The sequence below is a fragment of the Crocodylus porosus genome, unplaced genomic scaffold (genome assembly GCF_001723895.1).
Source record: "Crocodylus porosus isolate Cpor-Errol unplaced genomic scaffold, CroPor_comp1, whole genome shotgun sequence".
Lineage (NCBI taxonomy): Eukaryota > Metazoa > Chordata > Crocodylia > Crocodylidae > Crocodylus > Crocodylus porosus.
In genome coordinates this window covers 5853994-5866660 of record NW_017728927.1, presented here as the reverse complement: position 1 = coordinate 5866660, position 12667 = coordinate 5853994, and the positions used below count along the sequence as shown (strand labels likewise).

Genomic DNA, 12667 nt, shown 5'->3' with positions numbered 1-12667 from the left:
ACACACACACACACACACACACACACACACACACACTTTTTTCCTGGAAGTTAAATTCATTGCATCTAGATTTTTTTACACACACACACTTTCTTCCTGAAGACTTCAACCCCGGTACTCTGGCCCTCGCAGCTTGTGCCCATCTCTGGCACCGTTTTGATTAGCGTGACGAAATATTAAGGCTGCTTTGTCTTTGTACAGACCTCTCCACCCCGATACCCGAATGCAGTTGCCAGTGTTCATTTTTCAGCTTTGTCCAATTCATCCTCAGGCAACACAGGCTGTGGGTTTTGCTTTAGAAAAATGCAGCACGTTTCTTTAAAGCGCGTGCAGGTCTAGCGCTGTCAGATGCTTCAGACGAGCTGCCTAATGTCTCTCCACCAAGAAGTCCTGAAGCTAATGGGTAGTGACAGCTACATTTTCAAAGCCCTGCAAAGCTTTAACGGTATACTGGGAGCCGATGGCATCTGCAGGTGAACTGCTTATTAGCAGGTACGCTTTGCTAGGCCACATATTTCCCTACCGATAACCTTAAAGCCTTGCCTATGTCTCCAGTTATCCCCCCGATCGCCTATTTTATGTGGACACGGCGGGGGGGAATTAGTGACGACATGGCCTAGAAAAGCCCAGACCTCTTCGTCTTGCCACTTTAGCCTTGAGGGTTTGTGGAACTGGCAAATTCCTTTTTTGTGATTGATTTTCTATGTTTTGATGCTAATCTGAGGGCTTCTAGGCAGCGGCCGGCTGACACCAACACCTCCCACGGCTGAAATATTCTTTGCACGAGTCCAGGGCGGGTGTTTCACTGCAAGGCTTGGGCTAGCGCTCAGCGCTTTGCAAAGGCGCTTGACGTCTTGATCGGGAACGTCCGAATTTCCTCTCTGGGGATCGTCGGATCGGCATGAAACAACCGAGCCATTTCATCCTCTCAGTTCCTGGAGCCTGTGAGAGCTCCAGCTGTCGTGCTTTAGAAAGAAGTAGCACTTGTGCACGTCCGGCTCGGGGCTTTTCTTGCCACCGACTCCCTACCCAGGCTTATAGGCGGATGCATATCTGTCACGTGTTAGATCAGTTGGTCACAGGAGATTATCAGCCATCAGTGACCCAGTGGCACCACAGCTCTGGTTTTCACGGCCCGAGATATTTGCTTGCATATCTTTGATGTTTGGAGGGACCCCGGGCAAGACCACGTCGTTAAAATCCCAGCTTCTCGCTGCTGCTAAACAGCTGTACGTGAACCGTGCGGCTTGCTGATTCTTCAATTGAAAAGGAAGCAAACGATCCTACTGAAATGCTAGAAAACGAATGCATCTAATCTAATTAGTGACCAGTGTTACTGGGAACGAGGCAGGAAGAGTGAGGGGTGGCCTTGATTGCTGCCTTTCGTCTCTCCTGAATGTCAAGGAGAAGAGGCAGAAGTACGGTGGTGAATGGGTGCCTCGGGGCATTGACTCACAAAGCCACTTAGGGGCATAACGATAGTCTTAATATCGACGTGGAGACCAGGCACCTGATGACGGAGAGCTCGTGAATCTAGCACAGCCCCTGAATCCGGTGTTTGGGAGCTGCGTCGTGGTAAATCCAGGCTAGGGAAAAGGTGCCAATTGTTATCGGGGACGGTGATGAATCCAAGGGAAATCTTTCCCAGGTGACGGTGGGTTCTCCATCCCCAGCCGTGGGTGTCTGTGCAAAGAGGGGCTGTCTTAGCCACTCATGCAGCAATTCGGGGTTTGATGCCTGATCTTTAAAATTGATTATTCGTGACTGAAGTGCATGCTTCCTAGCCTGTCCAACCAGGAGCAAGCTTAAGCCCAGGCTTAACTCTGAGCCAGGGCTAAAATGCTGTGTTGACTCTCAGCACTGACGGATGGGACGTGAAGGGAGCAGGGTGCTGGGGAAGGACGCGTCCAGGAGATGAGCGAGCAGCCTGGCCGTTGCTGTAGCCAGCATTTAAAGTCAACTCCAGCATTATTCACTGAACTTTTAAGTGACTTAGGGATAATCGCATCTCACTTGGTTGCTGTAAGAAGGTTATAAAACATGCTGAAGGGGCCGGGCATTGGAGGTCTGGCCGATATTAGCACTGTCTTTTCTGCAACCTTGTTGTCGGTGCTTACAAGAAGCTGAGGCGTTCTGACAGCTTACATGTATTTGTCTTGAATATTTAATTTTTGAAGTCAGCCGTTTATTAAAAATGTAAATCTGTTTTCTCAGCAAATGAAAGTTAAATACCACGGAAGAGGTCCCAGCATCTGAAGCATATGTTCTCCTTAGAGGAGCGCGCAGGGGGGAGAGGGGAGCGTGCTGCCTTTGCGTGGCGGTTGGGGTAGCACGGGAACCGCTCGAGTACGGTGTTGTGCCCGTTCACACGGGATGGGACGTGCGTGTGGCTGCGTCATTTGCTAGCAGGGCGGTGATCATCCGGATGCGTTTCCGCTCAAGCCCAGCAGCCCCCTATTATTAACTGTCCCCAAATGCTCATTTCTCACACCCAAAATTACGGGTGCTCTTTGTTCAGCTTCTGTTGCGTGCACTGGGCACCGGCCGTTCCTGTTGCTCTGTTCCCCTCCCCTCCACCTGGCCGCTGGGCTCGAGCGGGCTTGCTCGCTGCAGCCCGTGGAGCATTGCAGCTGGCAACCGGAGCAGCATTTGGTTTGGGGACAGCTGTGTTTGCCCCTGGGCTGAGACCCCGGAGTGGGGCACGTCCGCACGGGCAGGGAGTTGGGAACTTCGGGTTCCTTCCTCATCCTCGTGGCCTGGGGATAGGTCTCTTCTCTGCTTTAATTTGCTTTTCCTGATTGTAAAATGGGGCTTAGCCTTAATTCCCTGCCTTGGGCCCCATAGAGAGTGGGAGGGAGACTGGCTGTGACTGCAGGCAGAGCGTTTACAAAGCGGGCACTAGGGAGACTGTAATAAATGCAAGCGTTTCTCTGCAGGAAGGGAAAGCAGTGCTCAGTGTGTGCCTGCGTGGTGCCCAGGATCCCAACAGGGTTGCACAGCAAGGGCTCGGCGTGTTTGGTTTTTTTAAAATCCCATTTCCTCTACTGTCCTCCTTGATAGAAACACCCCTGCTTGCAGGGCCCCTTGGGTGTTTTTGCACCCAGGCCCTCGACACCGTAGCACATGCAGAATGCAAACCTCTCGGTGGGCCGCAAAGAATACCTCGACCTCACCCTTCCAGGGACATTATCCCCGGTTTGCAGATGGGAAAACTGAGCCATTTGCCTGAGGCTAGGCAGCGATAACTTGCCGGTTTCTGACTCCTAGACCAGTGCAGAGCCCCCCGGCCCATGTCTGCAGGGTGCTTGGTGGTTTGACCGCGTGCTGCTGATGCTGCGATGAGGCTGCTGCGGAAAGGGGCTGCCTCAGCGATGCAGGGGAGGAGCGATGCAAGTGTGTGCAAGACATCAGGGCTCTCTGCACGGGGAGCGCTCTTACAGCACGGGCCTGTCTCTGGAGGCCGCGACCCAGCGGTTAGCTTTGCAGGAAGGAAACGCAGCCCACGCCGCCCCGGCACGTGCGGTGTGCGAGGGGGACGTGCTAAATTTCTCCTGTGGTGCCGGGGGCGTCTCGGCACTTGGCGTTCGGGCAGGCGCGAGCTTTCCACGGTTTCGCTGTGTACCGTCGGGACTCGCGGGGCGCAGCCAGCTCGTTTGGCTCCTGGGCGGCCGAGCAGGCGGGGATTCGTGCGGGGGGTAAAGCCGCGGGCGCGCTGTGGCCGGTGACACTGCCTCATGCTTAGCAGCACCAGTAGTGCATGCACCCAGGAACCGCTCGGCAAGTAATTGCACTGCCATCTCATTCCTCCCCAACAATTACTTGCCACGCTGCAGCCTGATAGCTTATCAGCCTCCAGCTCCTCCATGCAAAACAGCCTCACAGTTAACGAACTCCATAATTTGTTTTGCATCTCTTTTTTCTTTTTCTGTTCTTTCCCTCCCCCTCCTCCCCTCTTCCTCACTGCGCTAACCGGCTCTGCCAGGTGCGGCTGGGAGGGGACGGCTGCAAACCGCATCCCGTTCGTTTTGCTTTCTCCACTCTCCACCCACCACGAGTTCTTTTCTTCCCCTCTCATAGTGCGGACGCAATGCTGAAAACTTCGACCGGTTTTTCACTCGCCATCCACCCGTCCTCACACCACCCGACCAAGAAGTCATCAGGAACATTGACCAATCAGAATTCGAAGGATTTTCCTTTGTTAACTCTGAGTTTTTAAAAGCTGAAGTCAAGAGCTAAGTAGCTGTGTAGACCTCATTCCTGCATCTCTCATCCAGTCCCAACGGCTGTTGTGGTGACATTCTCCATGGCAATAGTTGCATTCATGGTTTTTCTTTAGTCCTGACGCTAGAGTGACCATATTTCAAAGCCAGAGGTGTCTGCGCTCTCTTCCTGATGCACGTGCTGGGAGACGTACCGCAATCGCGGTTTTAATCAAATTTACTTGTGGCTCACGGGATGGGCTTATTGGCTAGCGGGTGGTTGCATCGAGTGCTCAGGTGCTGCAGACCGGGAGAAATCTCAAAGCCTTCGCCTTGGTTCCTGTTTTTTCTTTCTTTTTATCCTCTAAAGCTCATGGAAATATCGTCTGCAGTTATTTCAGCCCTTTCCGGCCAGCCGGCGATTTCACAAAACCTTTCTCCGGGACCCCCGTGCACAGCGGTGACATTTATAGGCTTCTAATTAATCCTGCAGATTCCCCTCAAAAGTAAATAGTTTGTCAGGAGATTAGATGTGGGACTGCTCGTCTCATCCGCAGCCTCACCACCTCGGGGGCTTTTAACCTGCTACAAAATCTCCTGCTTGGTTCAGGCCTGAACCTATTGTTTTTCGCTCAGGCCCAGCCCTCCCCATTGGGTCTCTAATAGCAGGATAAATTGCCGAGAAACCAGGGCCGCTGCTTCCAGAGATTTCTCCCGATTGTGCCGTTTCAGGAGCAATTTAAAAAAAAACCGAAACACGGTGGATCCTATTAGAAGAGGGGTGTTTGAAAGGACCCTTGAGAAACGCTTTCAAATCCATGGTCACCCTAGTAATACCAGACATGACATTGTTTTTACATTATTTCATATCAAAAACTCTTTTTTTTCTTTGGGGTTTTTTTTTTCCAATGCCAAAGTAATTAATTCAGTTTGTTACATGCGCTTTAAATGTGTCAAAAAAGGGTATTAACAAACCTGAGCTGATATTTAACATTGAACAGTATTGTGAAATCTGATATGAAGCCTGTAAAGAATTTTGTTTTAACAAATATTCCTACTTAAACACAAAATGCCGCTTGATATTTAAACTGCCTAAGTTTGTTTCTGGCATCAAAAAGAAAGAAAGCTTCAGGAAAAACGAGGTTCTCTTGGAAGAACGAGTCCTCTCCCTTTCTTTTCTACTCTCTGCCAGATGTCTGTGGGCTGTCACTCTGTATCAGTCAGCTTCGAGTTGTAACGTGCCAATTTTTTTTTTCCAATACTGATTATAAAATAAAAAATAAGTCACAAGATTGTCGAAGAAACCTGCATTTGTTTGCGAGGGATGGATCCCGGCGCAGCTCTGGGCTCGAGATGCCCGGAGCCGGGAGCACCCGGTCTGGATGGGGCAGCCGCGGCCGTCGCGATATCCCAGAGACTTTTTTTGGTTATTGGCCTCCGCGCCGCACATCCCAGAGGCTCGAGGTCCCAGCGGGGATAGCCCGCAGCACAGCGCGACCTCCTCTTCCCCCCTCCGGCTCTGGGGCCGAGCTGGCTTGTGCCTGAATTACTCCCGCAGCCTTGATCCGCTGCACCCTCCCCTTTGCGCCCCTAACGCTCTCTGCTCTTATAGGCAAAAAACCCCCAAACCTCCCCCAAAATGTGTCGCGGACGGGGAAACAGTGCCATCCTTGCCACCACCGGCACTTGCTCGGCCCTTGAAACGTCTTGAGCAGGAGCCGCGGGACGAAAGTGTCCACACCCTCCCGGGCAAGCCTCTCCGCCGGCATCGCCCTCCCCGGGGCGTCTCGAGGGAGCAGTCGTTAAAGCAATCTCCTTCTCCCGGACGTACGCGTAGCTCTCTCGCTTCCTCTGGAAATCCGCTCCCGCTGAATTGCGGGCGCGTCCCAGCGCTGCCCGATTTCCCCTTCGGGACAACAAATGGAAAAGTTGGACCCACCCTGCGCTGCCCGGGGCTCCCAGCGCGTAGCAAGGGGCCAAACCGGGACACAAGGCTTGAGGAGGGAGGCCCCCGCGGGCCCCGGACACGAACGCGGAAAACCCTGCGATGTCTGCGGGGCGGAGAGGCGTCCGAGAAGACGTCGCCCGTGCTCACGCAGCCCGTCCCGGAGGGGACCGGGCCCCGGGGAGGCGTGCGGGAGCCTGCCTCGGGGGTGCTGGGTCCGTCTCCCGAGCGCAAGGACTCCCGGCTTCAACTCTCCCTGCCACGCCACGACCTGCCTCACGCTCCTGAGGCTCGGCCCTGCCTCCGCCGCGGCCCGTTTCGCACCTTCGGCAGGGGCCGGGCTGGCCAGCATCTCTGCCCCGCTCTGCGGGCAACCCGCGGGTTTCTCTTTGCTGCTCCGGGGCCTTCTCCTTGTGTCTTCTCTTGCGGGGCTTCGATAAGCAGCCGCCGGGGCCGTCGAATCTGGAGTCCGCAAGCCCCTTCCGTCGACGCGTTGGCGTCCCCCGTAAAAGCCGTCGTGTCCCTCGCCCCCGGGTCTCCTTAGCGCGGGAGCGCTTCATCCTGGGCGTCCGCTCCGGGGCACTGGTGCTCCCCGCCGTGAAGCGGGCCCTGTTTCTTAGTCCCTCCTGGGATGGTTGGCAGCCAGCGTTGCCCCGGGATCGTGCCGCAGCCTGCGCGCCCCGCGCCCTGGACCGAAGTTGCCTTGGCTGCTTGGATAGGACAGCGTGCTCCCCGGCTTCCCGCAGTCCTGCCTTTGCGTGGCTTTCTTTGGAGCCTGCTGCTGGATTTGGCGCTCCCCGTCTTGCCCTGGTTCCCCCTAGTTTGCTCTCGGCATCGCCCTTGCTCCCTGGACAGCGGGGTGCACGGGTGGGCTGTGCATCCGCACCTTCACGGGCAGGGGGAGAGACGGCGGGCAGGGAGCTGATGGGATGGACGGCGCCTCCTCCCAGCCCAGACCCATGTTAGCTGCAGGCGGATGCCATCAAGGGGGGTAAGCCCCAAACGAGTGCCCAGCTTCGATGGCCTGTGAAGACCTGCCGCCGAGGGGCGCAGAGCGGACCCCGCTGCAGGGAAAGCCTGGCTGAGGCCTGTGCCTGCCCCCCCCGCCAGACGCGGCAGCATCTCTTGTGAGCGGGAAAGGCGCGTGTTTTTTCCAGGATGCCGCCCAGCACGCTCGCACACGCATGTGCTTGCTCTTTGTCGCACTTCCTGGCCTGGTCCCTCCGAGGGGGGCGATTGGGTTGCAAGCAGCTGGGGCTGTCACCGACATGCTGCTCCTGTTCGAAAATGGGAGCAAAATGGCTCTCACGACAGGTAGCAAAGGGCACGTTGGGGAGCGTGACGGAGAGGCCCGGGGAGAAGCCTGGGCTCACGGGGACAACCCAGCAGGACTGAGGCAGCCCCGGGAAGCAGCAGCCTGGGACAGAGGCCACGCGCAGCCTTGCTGCCACTTCATCAGTAAAGAGAAGCCGGCGGTGAATCACGGCGCCGGGCTGGGAGAGGAGCCTTGAGGGTAAGTGCACAGCTGCACGCTGCACACAGACAAGTACATGCATTTTCATTCAAGCCACCGTGTAGCTGTCAGGGCACGAGGCATTCAATCACCGAGTGACGGCCTCTTCCCTACGTGCCTCTGCTTCCCGAGCAGGGGACTCGCAGCCCACAAGGACTGTGCAAAGCCTGTGGCACTCGCTGGCAAGATAATAAAGCAGTGGTGGGGCGTAAAAGCGCAGAGCCTGGTGAGTCTGCCCTTGGCTGCAGGGAGCTCGCTCAGGCTGGGGGAGACGGCCGCGGGGAGACCGCTTGTCCGGTTCGAGGGGGCACGAAGTGGCCGACGCGGTTGTGCCTTCTGAGACGAGCCACGCGACGTGTGCATCACGCCGGCAGTGTGGCTCTGCTACCAAGAATCGGGGCGCGTGCGACTTGAAAACCTCCGAAGCAGCGCTGCCCGTAACGCTGCGTGCTTCGTTGCACGGCCTAACAAAGAGCGAGTCTGGGGTGTGGGAAGCACGCCTCTCCCTCAGTCTGCTGGGTCCCCATCGCTGGCCAGCATGGCTCGTGCTCCTGATACCTCCGGCCTTTTGCAGCCGGTATCGCCAGCACCCGCCAAGTCTGCGCGCCCCTCTTCCCTCCCAGCCAGGTGGGCTGCGATATCCCAGCCGCTGCCTGGCGGGGAAGGAGTGAGCGTGGTTCAAAACACGTGTGTGAAAGGCTATAAAATCCTGGAAGAGAGCCTCTTGCACTGTCTAACTCTACCCCAGCTGGGAAGTTTGATCCCATAAAAAAAGATCCTGGTCTCCCTGAAAGCTGGGCATCATGGCCCGAAACTTGAACTTGAGCCTGATGGTGGTCACCCTCTGTGACTACTCTGATGTGCAGCACGGGCACTCTGGGGACGCCTGGGAGAGACTTATTCCCCGCTCTCTCCGGCCAAAAACCAGCCCTGCCTGAACCGTTTCGGTCGTCCTGTAAACTACTGAGACCTTTCTCCAGCAATGGGGCCTGTGCTGCGATTTCCACGGCGATTTCTGTTCTCTTCCTGGCAGCCCTCGGTGGTTCCCATCCGCACGTTTCCTTTACTGATGAAGTATTTCTGGTGCTTAGACTGCGCCTTCGCTGCTGCTGGGCTCACGTCCCAGCCCAACTCCTCGGCCGTGGTAGAGCCAGCCCGTACCTCGGGTGCTGCAGGCGATATCCTCGGTGTGCATGCGTATAAAAACGACACCGCTTCCCGTCTCAGATGTGTTGGCTCTTCAGTGCTAATAGCAGGACATCGGCCTAATTGCTTTGCTGTAGCTGAGAAGCCTGTATTTTTGTGATCATCCAAATCGGAAAAGGTTGCAGCTGTGTAATTTTTTTATTTATCTTTTTTTAACTTCAGGTTTTTTGGCCCAGTGTGTATTTTCTGTATGACCCTGGAGAAAATCACATACTCCTCTTGGATGAAATAGCTGGAACAGTGTGGAAACTGCACAATCCCAGAGCTCAACTAAAATGTCAAATGCCTAAAAATACAAAAAAAAAGAAAAAGAAAAAAAGGAGAAAAAACATTCACGTCCTACTCCTAAACTTTTTTGGCTGGTTATTTTATGGGTATTGGGAAATTGTATTAAATGCTTATTTCCGGGACTGGGGCATGTTGCTTTCTCCAGGACTTCTAATTCCCCCCCCCCCGTGTATTACCAATCTGTGTTTCCAGTGAAAGTTTTGCATGCTGAGACGCTGTTCTTTCTAAAGCCGCCAGATAAGGGGGGAGAAACACTTCTTTGGTGAGCTCCGTGTCCTTTCTGTAACGTGCTGTGCTCTCATCGTGTCTCAATTTGCCTCTTTTGTTGGGTATTTAAAGTGAGTTGGATAAATTCATTTCTGTTTTTGCACACTGTACCTGATTGCATTTATTGTATAAAGACGGCTGCTGAGTGTTTGAATGTCACGTACCTAATCTAATGTGTATTTCTTGAGAGAAAAAAACCCCACCAAGCGTTTCAGAACATATATCCCACGAGCAAATCTGAAAGTGCGGCAGCAAGCAGCCCTCCGAGTGCCCGAGGTTGCTCACGTCTGCTGGGTTGAATGACTTTCCTGCTTTCTCTCCTTGATGATTGTGTTTAATTCTGTGCTTTCCATTTAACAGAAGGACAAGCGAGACGTTTCCAACTTCGACAAAGAGTTCACCAGGCAGCCTGTCGAACTCACCCCTACGGACAAACTCTTCATCATGAACTTGGACCAGAATGAGTTTGCTGGATTCTCCTATACTAACCCAGAGTTTGTCATTAATGTTTAGCCGCGCTGCAGACTTCCTGCTCCGGCTCTGCAGGCCAAACCGTCCCATCACCTTGTCCATACGACACCAGTCTTCCGGGGTTAACAGTGCATCCATGCATATCCTCATCCAAACCATGGAGATAGCTTGTCTTAGGAGGCCTTTCTATGTACGTGTCACTTGCTAGCTTGGTTTCTACATCTGGAAATGTTTCGTTTTTGAGTGAACAAGCAGTAATACCTGTAGAAACTGCGATCCATAGTTACTGCTTTTTAAACTGGTCAGAATATTGTCTCGAATACCAAATTGCTACAGTCTTTGTCATTTTTGAAATGGGATGCTGAAATGCTGGTCAACTTCTCGTTATTCACAATTCGTTTCCTTTGAATGCTAAGCATGGTTGGTATTTTAAAGCGTTGTGCTGAAGCTTGCCATGACTGTGAACTTGTCCTAGAAGAGCCTTTTGTGCAAGAATTGAAATGGTTAAACCTGATCAATGTGGAGAAATCTGCTTATAGACATGTTTATATTTTTAACTGCGTTGTATCTCCAGTAAAACTGGCTCGATGAAGCGGTCTTCCTCTTTCGCCTACCGTCGACGTGTGCATTTCCATCCATTCTTCTTTCCTATATTAATTACTCAGGCATGAGACTACAAAATGAATTTCATTCCAGTCCTTGTAAATCAAAGCAAGTCTTTTTTTTTTTTTCCTAAGTAAAAAGGTGAGATTTTTTTATTTTATTTTAAAAACATCTGGGACAGTTTGCAGTTTTGATATGCTATGTCGGCACTCTCCTAAATCTTTCTCCTGTTTTGTCACAGACTCTGTTGAAAGTTAACAGCTCTGTAAAGCATATTAATAATCTGCCAGAACACACACATTTGTAGTCTCAGTTTAGTTAGCGATTGAAGACACGCTCGCTAGGAGAGGGCAGTACTGAGGGCTATTTCTAAAGGTAACTTTTGTACTATCCCCCCTCTGCTATATAATCTAGACAATCAATATAAGTGATTCTCCACGTGCCCTGGCTTGCTTCATTTTGCTCTAGCGTCCTGTTTCCAGGGATTTTATTTAGCAATCGAGGACCATTTGAAAAAAGAACGACGCCAAGCGCGGTTTTTAATAAAGTTTCAATCGGGGCACAGCGGAGGTGCCACGTGGAAGAGGCCAGTCCGGCGAGGGGCACAGTTTGTCTTTCAGCTGGCTAAGCATCCTTACTTGTTCCCCGTCTTATGTAGACACAACACAAGTGTGGTGAGCGTGTCGTACATTTGGAGTCACCGGTTGCTAGTCCTCTCTTTGGGTAATAGTGCGGCTGGTTTCCAAAGGTTTGGCGTTTGAGGGGTTTTTTAAACGCTACCTATTTGAATGTAAATACCCATTAAGCCTTGATTACGGGGAGAAGTGAGGGTGAGTGTAGAGGAAATACCAGCTTGCAGGGCTTTTATAAAATGTCAGACTTTACCTTTGGGGATCTATTTTTAATGATTTATTATTGGGGGCGGGGGGGAAGCGGCTAAAAGCTTTAGGAGCTAATGTCTTTAGCTCAGCGGTAGGCCTAATGCCATGAGGAGTGTGCAGGCAGCCACAGATACTCTGCTCCATTTAAACGGGCCCCTGAACTTCAGGGAGGGCGTCCCAGCGGGGTCTGTAGCAGAGGGGATGGGTGGTCTCCACGGGCACTCAGGGACCTGCGCTGAGGAAGCAAAGAAAATGAAACGCCAACAAAAATGTAAAAAAAACCCAACCCCCAAAACTGCAAATTGTGCCAGATGGATTGGGAGGTCCGCGGGGGACTTTGCATCAGGCCAAGACCAGAGACATGGTTTCCAGTGAGAGCTCCCCTAACTCCAACACATTTTGCAGAAGACGCCTCAGCCTCTTCTGCAGCTCACCGTTGACTTTCCAAGCATGCAACTTGCTGTAATGACTGTAACTTCCAAATATATCGCTGCAGAGTTTGTGCTACTCCCGTCGTGGATGGCTTTAATTTGTCTCTCTCGTCTCTTAAACCCGGCCTCTGTTACCTCAGTCTGTCCCATATCGCGATTGCCCTTGTATCAAGGAAGCCACCCTGGTAACTCGAGCGCGAGTGACTTGTGCACGGAGGCTGGCGGCGGGAGCCGTGTCTCGTCCCTGTAGACATTTCCAGGTCTGAGCGACACTTCTGCATGAAGCAGGATTTGCTTAAATGCTGAACAGCTCAGGCAGCTTCTACCCAAATAATCCACCCCCCCAGCCCCTGCCACAGCCCAAGCGCTGGATTTGCTCATGAGGACAGACGGGTCCAGCTCAGGTTTGTACGATGAAACGTGCACCTACATTTCTGCAGACATCCCTTCCTAGAAATGCTTGACAGAGCCGCGATCCAAGGGCCCTTTCGTGAACCACTTTGCTCACCTGCTTCCCTTCCTGCAGGATTTAGGACCTGGAGCGTGTACCGTCATGACCCCATCCATACTACCACTGCCAAGGGGTTTCTTGCAGGGTGTTTTTGCGACTCTTTTTGGTGAACAAGAGTGACGTGGAAAAGCCTGCTGCTTTGCTAATGCTGAGATGTGCAAGGACTCTGCCAAGGAAGAAGGTGACAGCAGTTGACTCTGCTTCTATATGTTGATTTGTGGTAGACAGGGAAAAAACAGCAATTTAAATAAGTCTCGGGAAGCCTCAGGCAGGGCCTTTTACTGGTGCTTTCTGGTATGTGATGGACACCTGGTAACCTGGACGCTGCGCGGTGCAGAGTTGCTACGCTCTC

At 52.8% G+C, this 12667-nt stretch overlaps 1 protein-coding gene across 1 annotated transcript in view; it reads left to right on the top strand.

The window, feature by feature from the left end:
- Positions 1-10487, top strand: part of PRKCB (protein kinase C beta) — a 103127-nt gene extending 92640 nt beyond the window's left edge. The window contains exon 18 of the mRNA XM_019542125.1: positions 9779-10487. Coding sequence (XP_019397670.1) covers positions 9779-9931 — 153 coding nt within the window. The 3' untranslated portion in view covers positions 9932-10487. The remainder of the gene's footprint in view (positions 1-9778) is intronic.
- The last annotated feature ends 2180 nt before the right edge of the window (positions 10488-12667 follow it).